We start from the raw sequence: 14,614 nt of genomic DNA, 5'->3' as shown, positions 1-14,614 counted from the left end.
TGCTCAGAAAAAGTGAATTATTACACATCTAACATGACAGCTTACTTGCACATAAACAAAACAGCAGTCAAATTTCATATCTGCCCTCAACAGAAATTCTAAAAGCACTAGAGGTTTTCTCAGTACTTTGTCCTGATACATAAATACAAACAGAAGCCATGACAATAAATAGAATGTATGTATTAACCCTAAAGGGTGTAGAGGAAGGCAGTCACAATTTAAGTTCAAATCAACACAGCAATAAAATCAGGGTTAAAACAAAAAGTAGATAAGACCAGAAAGAATACTACAAAGTCACTACAGTCACAAAAAGGTACGTTTTCAAAAGAGACTTTTAAAATGATGCTGACATTTCCAACATGGCTGATGGATTTGTTAAAAATATCTAGTTCATATTTTTCTGACAGATATTGTGATTTGAGTTCTTAAAGTAAAGCATTTCATATACACTGTGTATCGATCATTTTACCAGTGAGAGGAAGTCAAAATAAGTGGTTCTAAGGTAAGATGATGTAATATTCTGACAGTACAAAGTAAGCCTTTGCAAAATGTACATAAACAAATCCCTTTGTCTGTTAACATGAAAGACACGTGTAAGGTTATCCCTTAGTTTGAACAAAAATAGCTGATATTGTTCCTGTAATACGTGAAAAAGTCAGAGGAGGACATTTAAGGGAAGACACACTTCATTGATATCAATGATTTTTACACTCTATCCTTGTTAATGTTAGATTTCTTATAAATTATGTACACTATCATCTAACACAGTAACAAAATAGCTATCCAGCAAGTGTACATTTATTATTATCTGTCTAAAAGTCTTGCTAGCTGCTTTTATGTCAAGTTAACAATGTTATGCTACATTAGCATGCACGTGTCGCTTGAATTCATAGCTATTATAGGCTAAGCATCCTTGATGATTTAGCATACTTTTTGTATCATGAATGTAAATATCAATTATAATAAAGTAAGGTTGTAACTTTTGTCATAGGTGCCTTAGCAAAAATGTAACCGTTTTGTTAAATAAATACATAAAAAATATATATTCTATATGTTGTCAAACATTTATGTTGCAGTTAAAGTCTGAGCGACATCCCAGCTTGAGAATATCGTTTATGCAGAAGTAACATGTTTGTATTGATAATACTGAATCTTTTAAACTTTTCAAGATTTCACATGTAGTTGTCCTGTGGAATGATTTTATTCCTCTGTGAATTTGTTCACCTGAACATCATTCTTCCTCTTAAGAGCAAGATCAGTTGCACCTCATCTGAAAGCCACAGCACACTGGATACATGTGAATATGTATAAAACAAATACTGTATGTGAATGAACACACATACACACTTGTGCTTTCATGCATAACACACACAGACACGCACACGGCTATGCACATTGCACCTTAGCTTTGTAATCTCTTCCTCCTTTTATTTATGACTTTAAGGCTAGAATATTCGCTTTGCATTTCACTGCACATACTGTATGAGCATGTGGCAAATAAAAGTCTTGAATCTTTCTCCGGTTTGCCCCACACACACACTTAACCAATTAAGTTGATTCTTATTATTAATGGCAGCCGTGTATCGATAATGGATGGATGAATGGATGATAAATATGAGGTTAAAATCTAAAGATTTGTCGCCCGGGTTAAGCCACCAGTGCTTTAGTATCATAACAACGCCTCTGTCACTGCGCTCCAAGAGAAGCACGACGTCATAACCGTGCGACGCAGGTACGCAAATCAAACTTTCCTGCGCTGCCCGGTGACGGTGCTTCGACCAATAAGAGAAGGTTATAGATGGAAGTGACAAACTCCCGCCAATTCCGACTGAGGAGCGCGAGGCGGCAGCGGGGTGAAGCAGGGGAGCATGTAGGAGCTGCGGACAGGCTGCGCTATGTTCAATGTGAAATAAATTACATGTCGTTTCAATAGCAGCACGGTATTCCGTTCGTTAGTGGGGACACCCTCGGGTCTGTGCTGGCGTTTTGAAGTTTTTTTTTTTCTTTTGGTTTTAAACCGGAGAATATCGTAAAACGAGACAAGCCCCGGGTTAGCGGTTGGGATGCTGGCGGCGGAAAATCCACCTGTGGACGGACATTTGGCAGCATCGACTCCCCGCAGAAAAGGTAATGATACTGCATCGTCTAGCAAGCTCTAACGCGGTCTAAACAACTTGTCATAAAGTTTACTAATACACCCTGGACGACGCGTTGTTTCGTCTGTGCGTTTTGGCGAGCACAAAACGATGACAAGTTGACAAAAGACAATTCTGTTTGTGTGTTCGCCGCACAGCTTCACCGCAGTCAACGCCAAAAATCTCAATTTAACACCGTCAGCTATTGTCATGGTAAGGAGACAAACGTCAACTGCTGCCGTTGACTTGGAACATTAAAGCCTGCTGTGAACGTCTCACTTGCCACTTTGCTGTTATCATGTTAATTAAAGCCTGACACGACACTTTAACATAAACTTTATGTTACAGAAATTAAGTTAGGCCTCAATGTCAGTATTTTATACTCACAAAACTGTCTCTAGCCGTCAAAACGGCTTTAACCTTTGTTGCAGTTGCTTTGCTAGCCTATAGCTCTGCCCGGTTCGCCTAGCAAAGGTGCTAGCTAATTTTAGTTACATGAGCAGACAAGCTAGCTGTGTTAGCGTCCCCCAGATGCTCAGCACTGCACATAAAAGCTGTTTTCATAGTCCTCAAATCTGCTCCTTTGTTTTTGCTTTTACACACGTCCGAACTTTGTGGCTGTTGTAACATTACATGAAGTCACGACTAGTTTCCCTGGTTGTGCGAAGTTTTCGGTTCTGTCACCGGGCAGTCGTCCTCGTCCTGACAGCCCCAGACGGTGGCTCGACCGGGCCTTCAGCACCGACTCATACACCGGTTGGCGGGAGAGCAAACCAAACACAACCACTACATCCACTGTAACGCTGTGATGTTGTCACACGGATGTGGCAAAGTATTCTGACATTTGTTCCAGCACTCTTTTAAAGACCTCTTTCGATGCGTTTGTACTGTATCTTAGTTTAATACAGATTGATGAGGATTTTACGGCCCACAGTACATCAGCTACACTGGCATTAGGTTATGACAATACTAAACAAATGTTACGCTGCTGCAACTAAATTTTATCAATAAATAATGGCTCAGTGGAGTTTTTAATCCATTGAATGTGTAAATATAAAAGCGTTGTATTTTAGTTGTGTATAGTAAGGTAAATGAGTTTTAAATGGGGTTGTCATTTAAATTCTTTTTTAAGTCTTTTTATTTGCTACTGAAAGCTTTAGTTGTTACCACAACAGCATTCATCTATGTAACTCTCAAAAGCTGTCTGACAGTGTTGGTGTCAATTTGTTATTGCAAATTTGAATGATTTTAAGTGAAGTTATGATGTTCCTATGTTTGTTTTTGTTATAGGCATGGATTGTAAGCCAAGTAACGACGCCAACAAGAAACTTATCCAAGGTAAGTGCAACATCAAATTGTTATTTTTCAATATTTTGGACACTAGTGACATAATATCCTTGAGAATAAGACATTAGATACCATTGAAGATAATCTAGCATGGAGGTTTGGTCATTTTCATGTCCATTGTGTATTCATACCTTACATTTACGGTTGGGCTGAACAATTAGTCGATTTCAAATCATAATTGCCATTTAAAACAATGGAATTAGCTAATTGCAAAGTCTACGATTTAGAATATACAAAGTATGGCTCTTAAATAATGAAACTGATTCTGTAATTCATTTTATTTATTAGTATTTTTTTGCATTTGAAAAGAATGAGACTTGAATGGATAGTCTGTGCACGGCAGTTGTATAGTATGTGATTTAGGTATGCACACTGTGGCTTGACTGACAGAAGCCCAGTTTCATCTTTTGATTACCATCACTGGTATATTTTGCAATGTGTCTGATCGAGGGTTTAAACAACTGTTTTGTAAAATTGTGTCTGGCAATTGCTTGTGTCTCATGTGGTCAAACTTCATCATATTTTAAATCTATTTCTTAGTTAATAGAACTGAAACTTGACTTGAAAAAAATTATACTGCTTGTCAAATTGCATTTGTGATATTTGTGAGAAAAATTGAGATTAGATGTTTTCCTTCAGCTCTAATTTATAGTGCCTATTAATTTTTTCTGGACTTTTGTTTGTTCTGTCTTTCAGTTAATTATTCCCCACTTTTATGCATTGTTGATCAAACCTATTTGACATGATATTTGCACAGTAGTGCAATTAAATGATCAGTATTATTGTTTTCCTGCAGCTCGCCTCCCATTCAAGCGCCTGAACCCTGAACCTAAAGAGAACCAGCCGCCAAAGCGCCCCTGTGCCCACGCCTGCCCTGAACCTGAAGTCTCAGACAGGGAGAATGAGAATGAGCCTTCTCCACTCTCTGTGCGCAGCAGACCACCTTTGGTTAATGGCCGGGGGCCACTTGATGGCTTCCTAAGCCGCAGATGCCCTGCAGCATCCTCAGATGAAAACCATGTTATCGATCTGACTGAGGACATAGAATCACCGTCTGTAAAACAACGTGTTTCACCTGCCTCTGCCTCTCCCTGCGTCCCAGCAAAAGACAAGCATCAATGCAAAGACAAAAGTGCCTCTTCTAAGAAATCCAGCAATGTGGATGACACTCCTAAAACACACACTTTAGACTGCATAGTAACCGATGATGCTGAAGTAGAGGAGATAGAAGACGAAGATCAGGTGGAATCTGTTTCGCAGCTTGACACAACGCAGGATTCTGACAGTGAGCCTGAGGAGCAGAATGAGTCGGCAAATGTTTCTAGTTTGGGAAACAAGTCCATGCAGTCAGCTTCATCGGTCAGCTCCATGTCTGATAGCTCACCAGAAAAGTCCAAGACTGATGACGCCACATCCACGACTACACCTACAGTATGTACAGCACCCATTGCCTGCATTCTGTTTAATACCACTTAGGGCTGTTTAATAGCTGAAAGATGTTAGTCCTGATTGAACAAATTCTGGTTAGCATTATCTGTCTACCATTAATGGAATGTGGAATGATTATCAGAGATGATTATCAGACGTTGCTTTTTTCTTCCCTCATAGGAGCCAAAGACCACCCCCAAGGTACCAGGAGAGCAAAAACAGGTCAAAAGACGCTCATTGAAGGTGAAACCTTTTATGTATACAGTGCAAGATAGTTCAAAAATATGTTTTAAATTCACTAATTCTAAGCTTAAGAACATGATTTAAAACACAGCCTCTTTTGTTATGGGTTGTATTTCTCATCCACTTTTATTGATTAATAGAGAAACTGACCACATGAAACTGAATTGCAATTGTAGAGTTTACAAGAACAAGAGGAGAGGCTTCGGCTGCGACAGGAGAAGGAACGCCAGAAGGAACAGGCCAAAGCTGCAAAAGAGAAAAAGAAAGAAGAGGCTCGCAAACTAAAGGAGGAACGAGAAAGGGAAAAACGGGAGAAAAAGGAGAAAGACGAGCGAGAGAAACGAGAGAAAAAGGAGAAGGAGGAGAAGGAAAAGGCAGAGAGGTTAAAAGCAAAAGAGGAGCTGCGGAAAGCCAAGCAAGAGTGAGTAATGCAAAGGTCTCTTTTTCAGTCATTTTAATCAGTGTTTGCTACCAATGTGACAGCAGACATAATGACGCTGATATGCCAAAAATAAATTGCTTAAAATTTGCCTCAGTGCCAAACTTGAAGAAAAACGGAAGAAAGAGGAGGAAAAGCGAATAAAGGAAGAGGAGAAACGGTTGAAAGAAGAGAAAGATGTACGTTTTTGTGACAGTCTCACAATGAGCAGCATAGATGCTACGTATCTCTAGTTCCATAGTTGAAATTCATGATTTTTTTAAAATAATCTTTTGAACGTTTTGCTCTGTTTGCAGCGTCTCAAAGCTGAGAAAGCAGAAATTACACGGTTTCTGCAGAAAGCCAAGATCCAACAGGCTCCAAAGGTGAGTAAATCTTAAACTTTGTTACAGATACATTCAAAATTGGCTACAGTTTTTTTTTGTTGTTGTTTTGATTTATTGGTCTATAAACTGTATTTTCTGTAGAACTCATGTATGTTAGCCAGTGGTTAATTTATTGTCTTTTGTGCAGCAACTGCAAAAGGTTGAATTGTAACACATATTGTGATCTTATGTGTCCCTTCTTTTAATTAAAACAGTCAACTGATTTCATAAGCATCAATAATATAACCGCTAGTTGTTTTGTCCCTTTGTCGTTTTAGACTCTTGCAGCTGCATGTGGGAAGTTCGCTCCATTTGAGATAAAAGAGAACATGTATTTAGCACCACTGTGCCGGGTTCAGTGTGAGGACTCTGTTCTGGAGGAACTGGACCGGTGTTTGTTGAACCCTGCTGATAACTTGAATGGATTGAAAGATTGGATTGGGCAAAAACCCAGATGGTCAGGACCCACCAAACCCAGGCAAACAGACTCACTCAGGTAAGACAGTGATTATTCCAAGTTGTGTACAGTCCTCCCCACATGGTTGCCCTATGGCAGGGGTGTCCAATCCTGGTCCTCGAGGGCCACAATCCTGCATGTTTTAGATGTTTCCCTCTTCCAACACACCTGATTCAAATGATCAGGATCGTTATCAGGCTTCTGCAGAGCTTGATGATCAGCTGATCATTTGAATCAGGTGTGTTGGAAGAGGGACACATCTAAAACATGCAGGATTGTGGCTCTCGAGGACCAGGATTGGACACCTCTGCCCTATGGCAACAAAGATGAGATGTACTGATTAAAATGGACAATGATATTGAAGCAACAAGGAAATTCCAGATATATCCAATGATCTGTGTGGCTGTAAATTAAGATTATGCAAAACCTTCCAAGCTGACTTTCATTAAACTTGGGGAGGTGAAGCATAGACACAGGAAGACCCCATTAACCAATGTTCTTGGTTAAGACCCCGGTTGTTGAAATCGCTTATTTTATGTGCTGTTGTCAACGGTGTTAATTCTTGAATAAAACACTTCATCATGTAGGACATAATCCAAAACAACCTGTTTAATGTGGTCACATCTTATAATAATACAGGGTGTGATGCCAGTGCCTGAATTCTTAGAGTTTTATGAAGCGTGACTCTAACTTTTCTCACTAAACATTTGCAGAATCGGTAATAGCTCTGTATTAATTTCGTCTATATATTTCACTAAACAGTTTGCATTTGACTACATGTTGAGCTGAACGTGGCAAAGTTGCTCTGCTGCTCCTTCAGTACGATTTGTTAAAAGTTCACTCGGTTCAACAAAAGTTTTCAGAAGTTACCATAGCAATCTCAGCCCCATAAATGTGCTTTGTGACACCTTGAGGTCGTTTGCATTAATGTGTAGCCTTGATTTAATTTAGATATGACAGCGATACCCTGACATCCTGCCAGTAACAACCAGTTTTAAAAAATGTGACTGCTCTGGCAGATGTTTGCTCATGTGTAGATTTGGAAACACTTGTGATTGATTACAATTTTTTAATCCGATTTTTCTGTAGCTTTATGGTTAACGATTGTTTCTCTCCATCTTTCACTGATTCTTCAGGGAGTGTACAACAGTCGAAGGGCCAAAACCAGATGGTGTACCAGACCGAAAACGTTATGGACCCATGAAGCTTCTCAAGTTCCATGAAAACTACCGTCCAGCATACTGGGGCACCTGGAGTAAAAAGAGCTCACACATCTCACCTCGCTGTCCCCTCAGACAAGACAAGGTAGAACTATTTCACAATGGCATCAACCTGTTTAGTTTGCAGGTCGTCCACAATACAAAGCATTTTTAATGATGCATGTGTTAAAATGTAACACAGACACGTGTATCAACTGAGAAACATTGCATAGCATTACATTTTATTGACTTTTACGATTTTAGCTTTGATTCAGTGGCCTGCCTCTGTAACCGTGACGCTCACAGCTGTGTTCTACCACCACAGGATTTGCTTGACTACGAGGTGGACAGTGATGAAGAATGGGAGGAAGAAGAACCAGGAGAGTCTCTGTCTCATAGTGAAGGGGTACGTTTTGTTGGACGATGAAAAAATTTAGTTGTTTATTGGCTTTCCTGTTTTCTTTTAAGTATCTACATTGATACACAGTATTTTACGTGTTTAGACAAGCAAAATATGCTGGGTATACTGACATCGAAATATTGCATATTGTTAGCATTATGGTCAAAGTCAGTTATTGGTTTTATTTCTCAAATTGTAGAGTCTCGAAACTTGCGAGCAGTGGCCATATTTAAACACTGATCGTGTTGTACAAACCTTTTTTTGCTTTGAACTTTAACATTAGTTATAAACACCTCAGCTCCCCCTTTTTTATTTTTAGTTAGGTGCTATTTGGCTACTGACTCAAAAATTCAGTCAGCACAAACCACAGTGAGTTTTCAAAGAAGCTTCTGCTTTTGTCTGCATGTCATAACACAATTTGGACAAAAACACAAATGTGATTAAATGTTAACTGATAGATTTAAATGCTCAGTGCCTGTCCAAATAAAGCAATCATCCCAAAGTCGAGTTTACAAACATGCAATAACATGCTTTCACAAATAAAGTGGCTTGACCCACGATACACATTTCCTGTTGTTATCTGTTACAATCCATACGTAGTTTAAAAAAACGGTATAGCTGACATTTGCCAGAATCTGAACTTGAGCACACGACAGAGTACACACTTACATTTGTTTTGTAACATCGCAATGACAAATGTAGCATGAACAAGAAGACAGTTACTTTAGTTATTAAAAAGGTCTTCATTGTTGACCACTTCTAGGAAGATGAGGAGGAAGGAGGTGAAGATGACGACGATGATGATGACGGCTTCTTTGTTCCTCACGGCTACCTTTCAGATGACGAGGGGGGACTGGAAGAGGAGGTATGACGATGGCTGCGATATTGGTTGTTTTCAGTAAATGTTGAATTCTCTCTCCAAAAAAATCTAATCAGTTGTCTTGTTGCAAAATTATTTAGGAAAGTTTACCGTTTGTATTACTGTTAACACACATTCCACCTTCCAGGAGGGTGGGGACCTGGAGAAGCAAAAACTGCGTCAGAAACTTAAAGCCAGGGAATGGGACGAGCTCATGTCCACCAAGAAGAAGATGAAGGTGCTGGAGCCGGTGGTGAGGGGCTGCGTTTGGGAGGGAGAAGGACTTACTTCTGAACTTTTCCAGCCTTATGCTGTGTGTCTGGTAGAGCCTTTACCCAAAGCAGACACCAGCCCCAGCCCCGAGGAGAGTAAAAGAGAAGAGAAGTGTAAGTGTCATGTGGTTGGTTTGCATTCATGGGTTAAGGTTGGAGAACAGTCATCTCCAATCTCCAAGGTTGGAGAGCAGTCACCGTTAAAGAGCTCGTATTGTTCACATTTCCGCGTTTATTTTGTTGTAGGGGTTAACAACATGTTCAAAAATGCAGTTTCTCATGCTGTACATTGCTGCAGCACCTCTTTGTCTTAAATGGTTCAATTTAACTCCCTAAAAATCCCCCTCTACTTTGATTGGTCAGCTGGCCCGACAAAGTGAGAAACGTTAGTTACATACTGTGACCCCAGATCCGAGTGTAGGGCAGAAACGGCTCTAGGGAGAAATTAGTAGTGTACTGTGAGGAAGCTGCTCAGTCTTTGTCTGAGGATGTGAGAACGCTGAAACTCTTCCACTATAGGCAGGTAAAATGCAAATGTGTTACATGCTGAAGTAAATGAGTCACAGTGGAAAAGCCTGAACGTCAAAGGAGGTGTTTCAGGCAGGGTGAGGATCAGGGTTTTCTGTAGGAGAGAATAATGTGGACTTTTTGTAAGTTAGCAGATCTTTTTCATGCACACCAAAAGCTATAGAAAAACCTCCAATAAAGCATAATACGGGCTCTTTCAAGTTGCAAGGCGTCATTGGACTGTGTGGTCTGATCGCTGCATGGCATGATTTATGGACTAAGCCTAGTTTCCCTTATGAGCTGGCACAACTATCGTTTTGTTTGACATCTTCTTGATGGATGCACTTAATATACAATACCATAAAATGTTATTGGACCTTGTGTTATGGATCTATACATTTCAAAGATGTGTACTAATAAGTATATTTCATGGTAAAATTGTGTGACATAATGCACTGACTGCCCTGTTTTTGCAGTGCTCCACTAGACTAGTACTGCTCACACTATTGGTTGGTTTACAGAATTTTTTCTTGATTTCCAGGTTTAAATTCAATACGTCACATTGCATAATTAATAATTCATGGCTTATAGAGTATACACTCTGAATAAACCCTCTTTTCTATGTTTGAGTTGAGTTTACTTGCGAACGTTTGTAAAAAATAGGTAAAAAACAGCTTAGAGAAATATTTCTTTTTACAGACTAATTAAATATCACTATACTGCTGTGAAAGTTGTTATTTTTAACAGTTCAATGATTGATAATGAGCGTTATTGTAAAAACTTAACTCTACTATCCTTTCCTTGCACAGTACTCGGTCAGCTGCTGCCTCTGCTGCATGGCAATCTCAACAGCTGGAAAGTGATCATCACTGAGTTTCAGGAGTTTTATCGTCAGCAGACTTCCTCCTCCTCTTCATCACCTCCTGATCCGTCCAGCCCTCCAAGCCCGGCAGAAAACATTCCCACAAGGTAAAGTATTATCTGGTGAACATTTTAGATATAAATATAGGATATAAAAATTTATAGTAAACACACTATTAATGTTTTCATCGAGTGTAATCATGGTTTTCCCTCCTGTTATGATCAGAATGCAGCTGAGGCGCCTCATGAAGAACAATGCTGTTTACGAGAAGCGCTCGACCTACAGACGCTGCTGCTGGTACGTGCACCCCGAGGTCCTGTCCCGTTTCGGCCAGGAGGCTCTCCCAGTGCCCTGCCAGTGGACCTACCTCACCACAGGAGCCCGAGAAGACACCCGAGAAGAACCCCAGGCGGCCACAGGCTCTCAAGGAAACTCTCCCACTACACCCCAGACGTCCTCCACTACGTCCTCGTCCTCCAACAAAAGGAAGAGCACAGGCAGCATGTCCATCACCAAGTTCATGAAGAAGTGTACCGAGTCCGAGCAGGTAGTCAAGGATTTGTAGCAGATTTCACTTTTACATTTTAGTTGCCCTTCTGGTAAAAACATGCAGTTCAATAATTGACTGTTGCTTTTTTACTGTCTTTGCCAGACGGAAGCAACGGAGGCTGATGGTTTTCAAGCCGACACTGAGGATGATGATGAGGAAGACTGTGTCATTATCTCCACACAGAGTGGTGAGTCACCCAGAAGGAATTTAAAAAAAAGCTGTCATTTTCTGTTGAAAATCAAATTTGCATGGTTTTTTTAAAGAATAGAATGGAATGCTTTTATTTTCATCATACACAAAGTACAAAGAAATTAAAAGACAACTCCTGTGGTGCAAAAGTGGAAAAAGACAAGTAAGAATATATACATGTATTTACAAAGGAGCCAGTAGGAAGTATGTACAGTTAGCCAAACGGTAGAATAAATATATTGCATATATTGTTGAGGTAGGAACACTGTGGATATATGAGAAATATAAATAAATAATTATTATAATTAATATAATATATACAAAATGTAGAGTATAGTATAATAATTAAAACATAATTATAATATAGTATATATAGCATAGTATAGTATAAATAATAAATAGGGGATAAATAGTACAGACTATAGACTAATGTGCGTTCAGTACCCGTATTGCACTTGTGTAGAACGTTTTGGTGAGTCTGGATGTGCGGGCCTTGATGGATCGGTACCTCTTTCCTGAGGGCAGCAGTGAGAACAGGCTGTGCTCGGGGTGTGAACCATCGAAGGTGATGCTTCTGGCCCTGCGCAGACATCTGGTGTCATAGATGTCTGACAGAGAGGACAGCTGTGCTCCTATGATGCTCTGTGCTGACTTCCTGACTCTCTCCAGAGCCTTCTTGGAGAGCGTCAGGAAGTCAGCACAGAGCATTGTTAACATGCCTATTTGATGTTTACATTTTTTTTAATATATGCTAGAAGACCTATCATGTGTGTAATAAGTGATCGACACCATGGCTGAGCATTGAAACTGAAGTGTGCTGATGGCAGTCGCAAATAATAATTCTGACTTCTGGGTTTTTATATGTAACACACCTTAGGAACCAGTTCAGGATTGGTTTCTGGTACAAACTTGTATTCTTGAGTTCCTTCATTATTACAACTGATCATTGTTTTTGGCAGCGTAGAGCTCCAGTCTTTGAACAGATTCGTAGGTGAGCTGTTGTGCTTGAGCTGCTGTCACTGGAGGGGGGAGGCAGGAACTTAATTGATCTGCACATTTGAGAGTTACATCTAAGCCAGTTGAAGACAGGACAGGATTATTATCATGAAAAAATCTTTCAAATATGCAACTTTGATACACATAGGTGAGTTTCTAGGGGTTAAATCAACAACCAAAGATAGACTTTAATGTTTACTCCAAGATTCTGAAGTGTTTTGCATCATCATGATATTTAAGACATGAGCCCAAGCATATATTACTAATGAATGGATGAAAAAAGTACTGCATCTATTAAGCCAACCAATAAACTAAGCTGATCACCTTATAGTTTTATGAGCTTTTATTCATGTCGGAATACAGCTGCGGTGTTTAGGCATAGTAGAGTTAAAGGTGGAGCATGCGATTCAAATCCCAATCGTTGCCAAATTTAGTGAATATCTCCTGGCTGTCCATTCTGCTTGTACGCTATAAATAATCTGGTGTTCATACATCGCTGTAGCTGTCCACATAACACTATTCCAGCATGTTCGGTGTGTTTGTGCTCGTGAACAAGACCAAAACAAAATGTGGAGATGTAAGATAGGTACAGTGCATAACACATGTATTAATGGTTAATACACCAGTATGTAGAAGCTATTTAATCAAAATGTTTTAATGCGAAAATATGCTTATTATTGTTATCCAGGAATTTTCAAATGTACTATTTTACAAAAATACAGAAAAAAAGTAAAGCACATTGTTATTAGTTGTACATAAGATGTCAGATTCTAGTTATTTACTTGCATTTCTTAACAGAAAAAATAGTTTTAGTGGTTGAATGTTATGCTTGATTAATTTCTGACTTCTCAGAGAAGCCCAGTGAGCTGCTCAAATGTGTGTGTAAGAAGGTGAATTCAGTTTAATTCCTCATTCCTGTTCAAAATAGTAAAATGTCGAGAGCTGAGTGCGAATGAAAGCACTTTGTTAATCACTGTATGTTGTTTGCAGACTATTTTCCTAAGTTAATGTTGGGTGTCACTGTTGGTGCTGTTGGCGGGCAGAATAGAGGCAAGGCACTCAGGAAGAAGTACAAATGTCCCATCATTTGGATTTTCCCCAAAATATTTGCCACAAATCAAAAGTTATGTTCATAGGTTCAAACACTGGCAGTAGAAGGGAAGACTGTGGCATGGGCTATTTATGTAAATATGCCAACTAGTAATATCAACAGTCTTTTATCATTTGTGATTAAGGCACCTGCAAACTCTTCAGCTTTAAAATGGCTGCACACATTTTCATCTAAATTAAATTTTATTGCCTTTGACTTCTCAGGTTCAACCACAGCCAAGTCCTCCAGCGACGGAGGAGCTCAAATGGAAGCGACCCCCTCTGACACAGCTGCTCTCCCCGAGGCCAGCTCTGCTCCGACACTCGCCACCGTCTGAGGACGAGACAAGGAGTCTTCTCTAACCAACCTGTCCCCGTTTCCCTCATTTATTCTCCTTCCTGGTTCTGAACTCGACTGCGTCCAAGACAGAATCAAGTCTTCGTGCAAGATGAAGCTCCAAACTCTGGTCCAGGCAACTCGCAGCAGGTGACGTCTGCTCAGTATTACGAGTCCCTCTCATCTAATTATTTTATAAAGGAGTCAGTAGCTGTCTTTCTGGTAAAAGTTGTCCAGAAGATCAGAGTGACTGGCTTGATTACTGAGGGCTGATTATCCAGAGCTCATTATCAATGTCTGATGTTTTTGCGTTGATGTTTCGGTCGGACGTCTCCGGCTTTAGCTACTGCAGATTGGGTTGAACAGAGAGAGGAAGAGCAGAACAGAAATGGCCAATTTTCATGAGGAGAATCAACAACACCATTATTTACGGTTTTTGGAAATGTTTGAACTCATGAAGTTATTGGTTTTCTTATGGTCTAAATGTATATAGTTTCCCAGAAGTGAGAGGTGGGAGATGATAGGCTGAAAGTCCATCTGTACATTTTCCTGTGATTTCAATGGGTGCATTTATTCTGCAATTTCTAATTCTGATAACTCGCTGGAGTAGTTGTTAGATCTGTACTTGTACAGTTAGGTCGAGTGTCACGATGTTTTATAAATATGTATTTTCTGTATTTTTCAAGAATACTTGAACAGGATAAATTCATTAAACCTGAATAAAAGTGCTGCACTTTTATATTGCATTCATTACCGGACTCGTCATTGCTTTACTGGTTCTAACTGCTGTGTTGGTGACAAATGCAGAAGATGCGGATGTTACACGAGAAGAGGTTTTTTTTTTTTTTTTGGCATAGCTCCACCATGAAACTGATAAACGAGGTGGACAAAATATTAGAAACAGCTGTCAGTAAAACCCTGCAGTTAAACAGCAGCAGTC

General features: G+C 39.7%; 1 protein-coding gene across 1 annotated transcript; it reads left to right on the top strand.

Moving 5' to 3' along the window:
* The first annotated feature begins 1,833 nt into the window (after window positions 1–1,833).
* On the top strand, window positions 1,834–14,427 carry chaf1a (chromatin assembly factor 1, subunit A (p150)). Its single transcript, XM_008297836.1, has 16 exons — window positions 1,834–2,127; window positions 3,426–3,473; window positions 4,279–4,913; window positions 5,091–5,153; window positions 5,330–5,574; window positions 5,690–5,771; window positions 5,889–5,957; window positions 6,236–6,453; window positions 7,551–7,719; window positions 7,939–8,019; window positions 8,777–8,878; window positions 9,021–9,258; window positions 10,461–10,620; window positions 10,739–11,060; window positions 11,166–11,250; window positions 13,563–14,427. Exons 1-16 carry the CDS (start codon window positions 2,064–2,066, stop codon window positions 13,673–13,675), a joined length of 2,694 nt encoding a protein of 897 aa, XP_008296058.1. The 5' UTR covers window positions 1,834–2,063; the 3' UTR covers window positions 13,676–14,427.
* Window positions 14,428–14,614: the final 187 nt, after the last annotated feature.

The sequence above is a fragment of the Stegastes partitus genome, unplaced genomic scaffold (assembly GCF_000690725.1).
Source record: "Stegastes partitus isolate 25-593 unplaced genomic scaffold, Stegastes_partitus-1.0.2 Scaffold1252, whole genome shotgun sequence".
In the NCBI taxonomy this organism is placed as follows: Eukaryota; Metazoa; Chordata; class Actinopteri; family Pomacentridae; genus Stegastes; species Stegastes partitus.
The sequence above is the reverse complement of the archived record's forward strand: the minus strand, read 5'-3'. Positions and strand labels throughout refer to the sequence as shown.